The sequence below is a fragment of the Tenrec ecaudatus genome, chromosome 2, assembly GCF_050624435.1.
Source record: "Tenrec ecaudatus isolate mTenEca1 chromosome 2, mTenEca1.hap1, whole genome shotgun sequence".
Taxonomy (NCBI): Eukaryota; Metazoa; Chordata; class Mammalia; order Afrosoricida; family Tenrecidae; genus Tenrec; species Tenrec ecaudatus.
The window spans coordinates 153956225-153969621 of record NC_134531.1 but is presented as its reverse complement, the minus strand read 5'-3'; the positions used below and the strand labels follow the sequence as shown (position 1 = coordinate 153969621).

General features: G+C 39.7%; 1 protein-coding gene across 2 annotated transcripts in view; it reads left to right on the top strand.

The window, feature by feature from the left end:
- LARS1 (leucyl-tRNA synthetase 1) overlaps positions 1-13397 on the top strand; it is an 81542-nt gene that overhangs the window by 51591 nt on the left and 16554 nt on the right. For both annotated transcript variants that reach the window (XM_075541767.1, XM_075541766.1), the window contains 7 exons: positions 57-114; positions 3608-3671; positions 5638-5821; positions 6876-6966; positions 8600-8740; positions 9671-9811; positions 10026-10136. In XM_075541767.1, the coding sequence (XP_075397882.1) occupies positions 57-114; positions 3608-3671; positions 5638-5821; positions 6876-6966; positions 8600-8740; positions 9671-9811; positions 10026-10136 (790 nt within the window). The remainder of the gene's footprint in view (positions 1-56; positions 115-3607; positions 3672-5637; positions 5822-6875; positions 6967-8599; positions 8741-9670; positions 9812-10025; positions 10137-13397) is intronic.

The window sequence follows — 13397 nt, the reverse complement described above, 5'->3', positions numbered from 1 at the left end:
GCCTAAACCATGATCTTTTAAGTTTTATTTTCTGTCTTTAAATAATACTTACAAAGTGACAAGTGGCCTGCAGCTGTGAGAGCCAATGGGCATCTTCTCCTGAACTCTGAGAAGGTAAGCTTTATTGCCTCCCTTGGAAGTTTCAAATTGGACAGCAAGTGATTCAGTTTTCGGAGGATGAGTCATTTTTCTTTTGTAGAAAATCTTGAAGTAAATTATATTAAACAGTTAAAAACCTACTTAAAATGTATAGGACTAATAATGTAAGTTAAAATTTTAATTTTAAAATTGAACGAGTGAAGTAGATAATACTAGTTGAGTATAGGAAATAAAATCCAGTGCTTAAGCCAGGCGGTTATATTTAGAGAGACCAAAATATAACTAGATGATTAGAGACCAAAGGTGAATCCAGTTGTAACTGATCTCTAGAAAGAGATGGGGATAGGGACAGAACACAATAAGATCCTACATTATGACCTCAGAAGATCTTTACCCTTAAATCTACTAAATGGTACGGTATTCTGTTTTTATTGGCTTTTTATACTGACTAGACAGTGAATGAGTAGAATAATAGAATTTTGGCGACTACAGTGTTATTGAATGCATCTCGCTGGGTTGTATGCTGGGTAAAGTGTAAGGGCAGCAAAACACAGAGCAAGACCCTGGACAAGATCGGTTGACACAGTGGCCGCAACACTGGATTCAAACATAAGAACAATTATTAGGATAGTGCAGGACTGGGCGGAGCTTCCTTCTGTTGTTCCTAGGGTCGCTGTGAGACCCTGTGAACCAACTTTTCTCCACTTAACAACAACAGCAGCAACAACAAGAACAAGATAACAGCAACCTGGCAGTAAACGATCTTGTCTACATTACTATTACCACTAATATCACTACTGATAATATGTATGGTTTTTATAGACTACATGGTACTGCGTCTCATTCATCAATATCTTCACCAGAAAATTATGCAAACTTTGTGGCTTCTATGATGTCTTTGTACAAATTAGGCCAATTAGAGAAAGTCACCTTTCTTCAATTAAAATGAAAAAAAGTTGCATTATACTCTTTATTTCTCATTAATAATAATTAAAATAATTTGAATTTTTTATAATCAACCTTGGATTTTCCAACTAATGGATTTTGATATAACCAGTTGGATAATAGCAGGAAAAGTTTATTGCTTGTTATAAATATCTGTGTCATAGTGAACATTTATCAATTGAAATAAATAGCAGATATGAATTACAACATCAGATTTGGTCTGTGCTCTAAATAAAATTTTGGTTAAGATACTGAGCTGTTAATACATTCGAGGATAAAAAAGATCCTTGCTTACTAGCCTGAGCTATTTTATATTGACAAAGACTTGATTCACAGTGGAATAATTTGTATTTGAGTTCTCTTTGAACGCGACATTTTCTTTCCCCTGTTTAAGCATCATTGCTAAAGGACACTTTGTTGTAACCGTTGTCAATCCATGTCATCAAGGACCTTCCACCTTTTTGCTGCCCTTCTACTTCACCAAGCTCGAGATCCTTCTCCAGGGATTGGTCTCTCCTGACAATGTGTCCAAAGTATATAAAAAAAATCTTGCCATCCTTGCTTCTAAGGAACACTCTGGCCATACCTCTTCCAAGACAGATTCATTTGTCCTTTCAGCAGGACGATTACATTGAGATCAAATGACTCATTGCATTGTGAATCCAAGCAAGACAAAATACATGACGATTTCAATCATTTCTCTGTTTATCATGATGCTACCTACTGGTTTAGTTGTGGTTGCTTTTGGTTTTCTGTACATTGAGTTGTAACTCAAACTGAAGGCTGTAATCCTTGATCTTCATCAGCAAGTGTTTCAAGTCTTCTTTACTTTCAGTGTGCAAAGTTATGTCATCTGCATATTATAGGCTGTTAATAAGTCTTCCTCCAATCCTGATGCCACATTCTTCTTCACATCATCCAGCTTCTCTGGATTATACAATAAGTACGTAGAAGATTTTAAAGTGAAGGAGGCTCTAGGCTGTGAACAGCACCCCCGTAGATGTATTCCTCATGCAGAGTGCCACTTGACCAGCCAATTATTGCGACCCTAATGACAGAACACTGCCCTCCAGTCAATTCCCACGCAGGGTGATCCTCTGGGAGGTTTCTGAAATGGTACGTCTTCATGGGAGCTGATACCCTCACCTTTTTCTGCCTCAGCAACTGGTGGATTTAAATTTCCGACCAACACCTATCCCCCAGCTCCACCAGCTCTCCTTCTTTTTATCATTTTACTGGGGGCTCATACAACACTTCATCACAATCCATACATACATCAATTGTATAAAGCACATCTGCACATTCGTTGCTCTCATCATTCTCAAAATATTTGCTCTCCACCCAAGCCCCCTCCTTCCTCACCCCCTCCCTCATGAACCCTTGATAATTTATAAATTATTAGTATTTTGTCATATATTATACTGTCCGACTCTCCCTTCACCCACTTTTCTGTTGTCCATCCCCCAGGGAGGAGGTTATATGTAGATCCCTGTAATCGGTTCCCCTTCCCACCACCCCCCAGTATCGCCACTCTCAGCACTGGTCCTGAGGGATTATCCGCCTGGATTCCCATCAGTCCTTCGAAGGACAGAAAGTTCCTTGTCAGGGGAAGCCAGCCCCTAACACATCATTACGGGTCCGGTAGGTGCAATTGTACAGCGAGAATAAGTAAAGATCATAGTAAAGTTATAGAGAGCACGAGAGATAGAAGACAAGTGTTGAAATAAATGGAGTCAGACACGATTCATGGTAGTATGCTCACCTCAGCCCTGCTTGGTGGTCCACGTGGAGAGAGGAAGAGATATTTAATGCTAGCCCAGGCTTTTATATTCTCTGGGGACATGCAAGCCCCCTCTGCTATTGGGAATGCAGTAATGGGAGGGGGTGATCTAGGGGTCTCCACGCAATAGGAAGAGGAGGGAATGGGGGCATACATGTGGCAAGATGGGCGGATCCTAGATTTAGGATGGCAACTTAACTTTGGAAGTCACAGAGCTGGTTTGACTTGTTCCTGGCTCAACTGATAGAGACCATTATTGGTAGGGTGTGAACCTGCTTGGTCCCAGGCCTCAGGGAGAAATAGTTCGTTGTCCCAGCAGCAGGGAGCAGGCCTACCCTGTAGTCCAGTGACTAACTGCCCTCAGGGAAGATGTCTGTAAGCAGCTGACCTCCCCGCACAGACAGTCCCCTCTAATCCTAACTCTAACTCCAAGTTAGTTTCTTCTATTTCTGAATGACTCCAGTTGCTATGAGGCTCATCTTTATGATCAGCTAAAGGGACCCATTGTTAAAAGTGGAATTATTCTGTTTACATGAATAAAGCAAGCGGTAGACTGAGTACCAGAGTGGACATCCTGTGTTAGCTCTGACATTGATTTGCTGAGTGACTCACACAAGTTAGTTTGTTGGGTGGGCTTCAGTTTTTGCCACTATAAAGTTAGTGTAAGGCATTGTTTTTATCTCTGTGTTATCTAATCATAGCCGACCAGTTAATTTGGGTTGACTGATGAGGTTATTTTATTTATTGACCCTTATGTTCTTATCAGTGACTTTCTATTTCTAGATGTCAAAATCCACAGGCAACTTCCTCACTTTGACCCAAGCTATTGACAAATTTTCAGCTGATGGTGGGTATACCTTCATGTTAACCTTTTTTCGTATCCAATTTTCCTCACATTACAGAGAGCAAATTAAAATTGTTATTTTAATTTTACAGCTTTTTATTTTTTAGCTTTTAACAGTATTTACAAATATTAGTGTTTTCTTTGTGAACAAGCAGTACACAGTAAAACTTGTGAAAGTTGAAGCCTAGGTAAGGTGGTATACCTGTCAGAGAAGGAAAATTCATATGTTTTCCACTGATAGAGAGGAACAGAAAAGTTGTACCCTGTCATAGGTGGAAAACTTCCAAAACTCAGGAAAACAAGATGGTTCTGTTGAATTCCGTCTGTCACAGGTTTAGCTACATGTTTAAAAGCAAAGAATTACAGAGGTGAGTTTTTCAGGAGCAAATTCAAGTTCAGCCACGGACTCTTTGAAACCAGACTCAGTGTAATTGTCACCTGGTCTATTATATTTTACTAATACAATTCAAGACTTGCTTTGTAGAGATGTTAAGTGTATAACATCTTAAGGTATTTTCTTTATATTTGGACTTGAAACCCAAAGCTTTACCTTTTCAGAAAAAAATCGTGTTTTACCTGATCTCCTCAGTGCTATTACAGTGTACAGTAACCATAGCTCACAAATAAAACCAGGATTACATTGGTACAAGATCATTTACTAAACTAGATGTTCAACTTTTATCAATTTTCCCCTCAAGATCCTTGTTCTGTTCCAAAACCCAGGTCAGAATCTCACATTACATTTAATGGTTACATCTCCTTGATCTCCTCAAATATGTGACAGTTTCTTAGTCTTTCTTATCTCTCATGACCTTGACATTTTGGATAAACACTCATTAGTTACTTAATAGACTGACTTCTAATTTGGGTTCTGTTGTAGGAATGTCTTGTCATTTATTTAATTAGGTTCTTATTAATGAGTTATTTAGGCTCTTCCAATATTTTTGAATAGAAAATTTTGGTAGAGGAATACCTTGAGGATATTGTGGCCTTGATTGCAGGCCAGTGAAGTTAAGTGAGCCTCACAATCAAGTGAATCACAATTGCTTTTGTCCCTAGTGCATATAAAAGGCATACTGGTGGCGTTTCACGTAAGTATTGGACAGCTAGCCATAAAGTTGGTGGTTCAAACCTGCCAGCCTCTCTGTGGGAGAACGATTTCTGCTCCTGTGAGGATTCACGGCCTTGGCAATCCTCTTACAGGGTTGCTCTGAGGCAGAATCAACGTAATGGTAGTGAGGGCTTTTTGGTGGATAGTTTACTGAATGTGCAATAGTATTATTAACAAGTTAGAAATATTGTGAAAATTACCAAAAGGTTACACACAGACATAAAATGAGAGCATGCTTTTGGAAAAGTGGCATGTACAGACTGGTCCGGGTTTCCACAAACCATCAGTTTGTTAAAAAACAACAACAACTAAAACCTGCAAATCTGCATGGTAGAATAAAACAAGGTAGCTGATACTAAGATAAAAAATAGGAGTTGAAAAAGAGGAAACCTAGACAAACCTATTTTCAGGACTAAGAAACTAACATGCATTTGTACATGAGACACAAGTGTTTTCTGGGGTATTAAAATTTTGTAACATTTTACTTCCTCAGATTGAGAGAGATATTGAAAGGGAAATCAGAAGGAAGTCTGTATCTATTCCCTGTTTGTCATAGTCTTCTTCTGCATCATTTATAAATAACTTTATCTCATTTGCTCAACATATCAGAGAAGAAATATATTGATGCTAAGGGTACGCAAATGCATACAGATCATTCAAATATGTTAATAACATATTTGTATGGATTTGCATAATCTTGGGAATTGTTATTTTTGTTATTGAACTAGGGAAGCCCTTTAAAACACACTTTTTATTTCTTAATTTATGGGTATACTTTGCAGTGTACCCTATTGAACACATAAGTGATAAGAAACTGTATTTCAAGTTTATCCGTTGATTGATTTAATTTCCTTTCAGGAATGCGCCTGGCTCTGGCTGATGCTGGTGACACTGTTGAAGATGCCAACTTTGTGGAAGCCATGGCAGATGCAGGTATTCTCCGTCTGTACACTTGGGTGGAATGGGTGAAAGAAATGGTTGCCAACTGGGACAGTCTCAGAAGTGGTCCTGCCAACACTTTCAATGATAGAGTCTTTGCCAGGTAAGCTATGGGCACCCCCACTTTGTATTTCAGAGTTGCTGCATAGTCTGAAAGCATTTCTGAGTTGCCTCGCTGTGAGTGAGAATGACTTGATGGAAGCGAGGGGTTTTCCCTCTGAAATGGATGATAAGAATCGCTTTGACACTCCTTTTTTGGAGTAATGTTTTACCATGTTTTCAGTGAAGGTTCACACAGAGGTTTGGGTACTCTTTTAACTCTGTACACGCAAGTTGCTCAGTGACATTGGTTATATTTGTCACAGTGCCTGAATAGTCTCACAGTTTCTCTCTGGTCTTTCGGGATCCAGCGATCTAAATTCCCTGTCCCCTTACGTTCTCATCGTTGATTTAAAGTAGCCGTTGACCACTAGCGGCCACTAATTGAAGCTGTACTTAGTTAGACACTATGCTAAGTCCTTTGTGTCCATTACCTGATTTTATCCGCAGATCAACTTTCTATGATAAAGCTATCATTAACTTTTACAGAGAAAGAGACGGAGGCTTGGAAAAATTAAGTATTTCATTAATACCATCAAAGCAGTAGTTGTAAACTTGGCTCACAAATTTGCTTCTGTTTCCAAAGTCCATTTTCATGGCCATTTTACCATGCCATCTTGTACTTGAACTACAGTGAGTAATGGGGCTGCCGTGTACAGGGCCTTGGCCGGAGCTGAAACAGACTCTTGGGCGGCACAAGCCATTGAGAACTTCTCTTTTTCAAAAGTGCACCAGTGAAAACATGGCCATGGCTGTAGTAAAGGCATTGCAATGTGGTCTTCATACGAACGTTTCCCTTCAGGACTTTGTAAGCATCATTAACTGTACCCCACTGGCACCTTAAGCAGTGTTAGATGCTAGTACCTGTGAGGGGAGCGACAAATCAGGGAGCTGTAAGAGCAGTGTTGTGGAACACAAGATATTTTTGTGGCTGAGCCACTTTAAATTATATTTCCTGTGTTGTTGTCATATTTATGTTGATTTGTGTATGCAATATCTTTTTAATCCCAAGTATCATTGCTGTCAAGTTCGATAACTTTTCCTCCTCTCTTTAATAGTGAAATTAATGCAGGAATTATGAAAACAGACCAAAACTATGAAAAGATGATGTTTAAAGAAGCTTTGAAAACTGGGTTTTTCGAGTTTCAGGTAGGCTCCTCCTTCTTTTGGTAGCTATGGAACATGTCTCAGTGGATATGCCTTTCCCATTTCCCCCACTGTAGCACAATGAGTTGTTTGAAAAGAGACACTGGAAATCCTACCGTGAAACCTTAAAATTCTTCAATGAATTGTGGCATTGAGTAGTTTTTTTTCGTATGTTTCTGTTGTGTTCATTTAATATAAAGCATTCTGCTCCTAGTGGAGCTATGGGCATTAATAAAGAGATTTCAGTCTAGAAATCAGTTACATTTTCCAGTAAAAAGCATTTTAAAATTGATGAAAATGGAAACTTCTTTTGTAATTGTAAACAGTCCCCAGATTATGAACATGTTCCAAACCTAAGTCTCTTTAAATCAAACTTGTCCACGAGTTCAAGCAGAAATAGTTCATACCTGATGTCAGCTAGTCAAATGCTTTTCTCAGGGTACAGTATATAATGTTCCTTTATGGACATTAAAAACATTGAAGAAACACTTCCAGATACACTAAAAGATCTTCAACATCATAAATTAAGAAAGGTGTTTCGTTTGCGTTGAAAGTAATTGCCTATTGGTAATTACGCACCATCGTGTGCACCTCGAATACTTACTATGATAGGCTTTATGGCCGGGGTGTGTGTGGGGGGTTGTTGTAACATTATTTATTGTGGGAGCTGAATATCCACAACCGGGAAACTGCCTGTTATTGAAAGCAAGCTGTTCTGGAATTTTCCACCAGGTGTCAGTATTTCCTTAAGACTGGCATTTCAAGTGCTTCAAAGAAAAATGTCGTTTTACTCAATCAGTGTTGTCAACTATCATCCCATCCTGAGATTTACGTAGCTTTATTCCGAGGTGTGGTTAAATAAGGATAAGTGCAGAGTATGGTAATGTGTCACATTCATAGCCTTTTTTGATATTTAGTAGAAATGCCACTCATGTTAGGTGCTAGTGAGGTTGATTCTGACTCTGGAGACCACCCTATGTGTCTAAATAGACATGCACTCCATAGAATTTTCGAAGTTGTCACCTTTCAAAAGCAGATTTCCATGGTTGTCTTCTTACACCCCTTTGATTGGATTGGGACCACCAGTCTTTCCACTAACAGTCAAGTGCTCAACCATTTGTACTGCCTGGTGTTTATCCCTTAGGATCCTGAATTGTTCAACTTTGATGTCTTGCTTACCAGATACCTTTAAAAAAATGGTTTTTCTTGAGAATAAATTCGTATAAAAGTACAGTATCCTTTAGACACAAATATTGATATACATTTACTTGTAAGGTATTAAAAATAAAATAAAACTTTTATTATAACTTGGAATTTTATTTTTTTTAACTTTGTGACAATTCCCATGCCATATAATTCAGTGATTTAAGTATATGAAAAATAGTTGTGCAACATTATGAAATTTTAAAAGTTAAGAGTGCATTGAAACTGGGCACTGATTTTTTTTTTCCCTTAAATTTTATTTTATGGAGAGTTGGAGATGGAATAGCAGTTTGCTTCGTTTACTGCAGGCGTTGATTTGGTTTTGTACTACTTCCAGGCATGGTGCACTCGCATCGGGGAGTGAAAAAAGGAAAGCGACTCTAAAGACATATAGTGAGGGGGATAGCACCTTCTTTTCTTTCTTTTTTTGTAGGCTGCGAAAGATAAGTACCGTGAATTGGCCATCGAAGGCATGAACAGAGAATTGGTGTTCCGGTTTATTGAAGTTCAGACCCTTCTTTTGGCTCCATTCTGTCCACATTTGTGTGAGCATATCTGGACACTCCTAGGAAAGGTATCGTCAAGTGTTTAAGACGTGAGCAGTTTTGATGTTGGCCTCATTAAATCAGTTCTGCGGTGTTGTGTGTCCATACACTGTAGGTTGCGCTAAGGCTCGCTCTGGTGTACACAGATGTATCGTGTGCTTTCAGTTACATGCATGCAGTGCATATATTTTTAAAAGATGTTTTTGTGCCTATTGTTTACCACCTAATTTCCATCTGTTAGAAACGTAATACATTTAAATATATTATACACATATCGCTCATATTGTTCTTCCAACTGTTGGTTGCAAAGGTGAAAACATTGAGAAGGATACAAACAAGTTATGAGCTGCTTATAAAGAAAGATAGACGTGCGTATTTGCGTCAACATTCTCCGGTTTTATGTGAAGCTCCTGGTGTCTAGAGGGCTGTCTATGCAGAGACACTGTCTCAGCTTTCTTGCTGTGAAGATAAATTCAGTTTTTCCTCCCAGGCTTGCAGATAGATTGACTGGTTTAATAACTCCTTTCCAACCTTATTAACCAAGCTCTTGTATTTTTTAGTGCATGAACAATGCAAGAATGTGTTCATGATGTATACACCGAATAGCCATACTTTAAGTACTGGCCATGTTAGTTGGATGGAAACTGAGAGAGTGCATAACTTATATAATAATGATTAAATTTAGGCAAATTAGCATTACGTAATTTTCTTTGAAAGTGAGCATATGTGTGTGGGTATTAATATGCTTGTACAAATCGATGCTAATTAAGAATGTAGAGTCAGACTTCACAGCTTGAATTCTAGGGAACGTTAAGTTAGATCAGGGGCTGTAGCAGTGTGTTGATGTATAGTCAGGGCTGAACTCTGAGCACACAATTACAGATGGGACCCTTAGTATGAAACAACAATCAAGAATCTTAAAATCATTGTGTTGTCATGGAATCTTTTTTTCCTCCAAGTCTGGCTCAATTATGAATGCTTCATGGCCCATGATGGACCCTGTGGATGAAGTCTTGATTCGGTCCTCACAGTATCTCATGGAAGTGGCACATGACCTTCGACTACGACTCAAAAGCTATATCATGCCAGCTAAAGGGAAGGTAAGGTCATTTCCCTAAAAGAAAAAAACCATCCCTTCAATAGTATGAGTCAAGCAACATTTTAACAGTAATGAAAATTAAGAAGACTTTCATGTAAAGAAAGGAGTTAATAAGAGCTCTACAGTACGTACTTGCTTTCATGAGAAGGACAGTGATGTCGTATTTATCTTGTGGAGTACAGTCGGGTGATTAAACGTTCTATCCTACTCTGTAGAAGACTGAGAAGCAACCCCCACAGAAGCCTTCACACTGCACCATCTATGTGGCGAAAAACTATCCATCTTGGCAACACACAACTCTGTCAGCTCTCCGGAAGCACTTTGAGGTAAGGTTCTCAGTGGACCTTTCCCCTCACAACATTGTCTGTTGCCTATTATCTTTTTGTTTCTAGTGTGTTGGTAATGGATTTGGAAGGATGACCATTTATTTAATTACCTTTGAATTTGTTGTAACTAGAATTCTGGGATTCACAGAGCCTTAACTGTAATATGGTGTGGTGAAAAGAAAAGATTGGTTTGAGTACTTTTTAGAAAAATGTTCTGATTTTGTAATTACCTATAGATAATGAAGAACTCAAGATGTTTATGGTTCTATTAGGTAAATAGCTGTTAGATATGGTAATTCTAATTAAAGGAAACTCAGTATTAATCTAAGGTGACCATATTTTAACATTGGTAAAGCGGGACACCATTGATAAAACTGATATCCTGGTGAAATAGCCACATGGCAGCCGAAAACCGTACACCCTAGCTTGTCATGCATTCTTTCCAAAAATCGGGACTTTTTAAAAATGCTGCGGGACACCGGAAAAATTGTTAAAAATCGGGACTGTCCCGCCAAAAGCGGGATGTCAGTCACCTTACAGTGACTTCTAGGTTTTCCTAAAGAGAAACATTTACATGCATTTTTTGACATGGGGGTTGTGCTGTAGGCTGCTAACCAGAAAGAAGGTCAGTCAGTAGAACAATCCCATCAGTTGCTACACAGGAGAAAGATGACGCTTTCTGTTCCTGTAAAGACTGACAGCCTTGGAAACCCAAAAGGGCAGCTTTCTCTGTCTTATAGTCATTGTGAGTCAGAACCAACGCAGTGGCAGTGGGTTGGGACTTTCTCCTCTCCTCAATTAAGAAATGTTGAAACAGTGTGTCGATCTATTTTGGCTCTTTTTCTCAGGTTATTAGAACAGTTATTGGCCATAAAAGCAAACAAACCATTAAAGTGTACTTAAAAAAGAGAAAGAAAATGGGACTAGTGGTCAAAGTGTAAACTGATGACATAGCGAATAAATTCTTAGTTTTGCTTTTCTAGATTATTATTGAATGTTTGACTCATTTCTCAATATTGATTAGGAAAAAAAACTAATAAAATTGACAAAACTTGATGGAAAGAGAGAAAATATTTTATATTCCTGGTGAATTTGTCTTTCGAACTATTCCTCTTTGATTGTGTATAATAGAAATAGAAGGTAGCCATTAAAACCTGCTCACATATTTCAAATTGTGTTAAGTAAAAGAGTAAGCACTGGCTGGGCAGAAGAATGAAATGGTGAAAAAAAATCAACAAACAAAGAAAGAATAAACGGGTGACCCAGTGGCCTTCCCACGCACACCAGTGTTTTAATGAAGCAACTGAAGGATCAGATTTGGTATGTAGTGTCTCAGGTGTCAGAGATGCACCACCAACATTCTTTTGGACCTCATTTAGTGCTCATTGACTAAATCTATTTTGTTTCATTCAAAATCACATCTTGTCATTAGCATTTGGAATAATTAGCTTCCTCTCAAATTTGTGTTTGTTTTTATTGAAAAGGAAAAAAAACAAAGAAAACAAAGTTGATTCCTGAGTGTTTTTACATTAAATCTGACACCTTTTTGCTGCTACAAGGAAAAGGGGCATTTTCTATGTCCTCTGGTCTTCCATGTGTATTACAGTGGTAACACACTGGCAAGCAGATATTCTGTGTTTCTTTTTTCCTGGGTACAGTGTACTTTATTGATAGTACATAACAAGGTCGGGTTCTCTAAGCCCCTTCAGGGGGTCTGGGTGTTATATTCTCTGTGTTGGGGGATTGAGTTGGGGGCAAAGACTCCCCAGCAGCTGAGGGCCTCTCTTCCTTTAGTGCTGTTGCTGGGGCTGCTGGTCCAGGGGGTGCTCTTACTCCTTGGAGGCCATGTGGACCATCAGGTCCACCACCCTGTTGCTGTAGCCAAATTCATTGTCATACCAGGAAATGAGCTTTTCAAGTGGCCGTGGAGGGCAATGCCAGCCCCAGCATCAAAGGTGGAAGAGTGGGGGTCACTGTTGAAGTCACAGGAGACCACCTGGTCCTCAGTGTAGCCCAGGGTGCCCTTTAGGGGATCGTCAGCCGCCCGCTTCACCACCTTCTTGATGTCATCGTACTTGGCAGCTTTCGCCAGACGGCAGTTGAGATCCATGATGGGCACATTGGGGGTGGGGACACGGAAGGTCAGTTTCCCATTCAGCTCTGGGATAACCTTGCCTACAGCCTTGGCAGCGCCAGTAGATGCAGGGATGATGCTCTGGGCAGCCCCACGGCTGTCACTCCAGTTTCCCAGAGGGGCCGTCCACGGTCTTCTGGGTGTCAGTGACAGCATGGACGGTGGTCCTGAGTCCTTCCACGATGCCAAAATTGTCATGGATGACCTTGGCCAGGGGGGCTAAGCAGCTGGTGGTGCAGGAGGCATTGCTGACCATCTTGAGGGAGTTGTACTTCTTGTGGTTCACGCCCATCACAAACATGGGGCATCGGCAGAAGGGGCAGAGATGATCACCCTTTGGCACCGCTCTTCAAGTGAGCCCCAGCCTTCTCCATGGTGGTGAAGACACCGGTGGACTCCACGACACACTCAGCACCCGCCTCACCCACTTGATGTTGGCGGATCTCGCTCTTGGAAGATGGAGATGGTCTTCCCATTGACGATAAACTTCCCATTCTCAGCCTTGACGGTGCCGTTGAACTTGCTGTGGGTGGAATCATAATGGAACGTGTAGACCATGTAGTTTAGATCAGTGAAGGCAACAACATCCCCTTTGCCAGATAGGAGAGCAGCCCTGGTGACCAGGTGCCCTATGCGGCCAAATCCGTTCACTCTGACCTTCACCATCGTGTCTCGGGGATGCGGCTGGGACTGCACGGGAACGGGAGAGGTGGCTGTCTGTCGCACGAGGAGGAGCAAAGAGCTGCAGATGTTCTTTATGTTCTATGTTCTTTAGTAGAAATTGGAATTGAAAGTCAGTAGATTATTTGAAATCTTAGTATATGACTAAATTACTGTTTATTTAGATTAATTTCTAGCCCTTAGTTTTGATGCTGCGCTTTTACAATTAAGAGAAGATAAGTCACTCCAAACTAAAAATGTAGCTTACTTTAGTTCCCACTCTATATCAGGGACAATTGATACTTTCAGGAATAAATTAAAATTTTGTCAGCACATTAAGTAATATTAATGATACACAGTGCGTTCTTTTTTTTCTTGGCTCTCATCTTTATTTTAATATATTTTTAGTCATTAATTTTTTTAGAAATATTATGTTCACTAATTATGTAACTAAGGTTTTGTTTTTT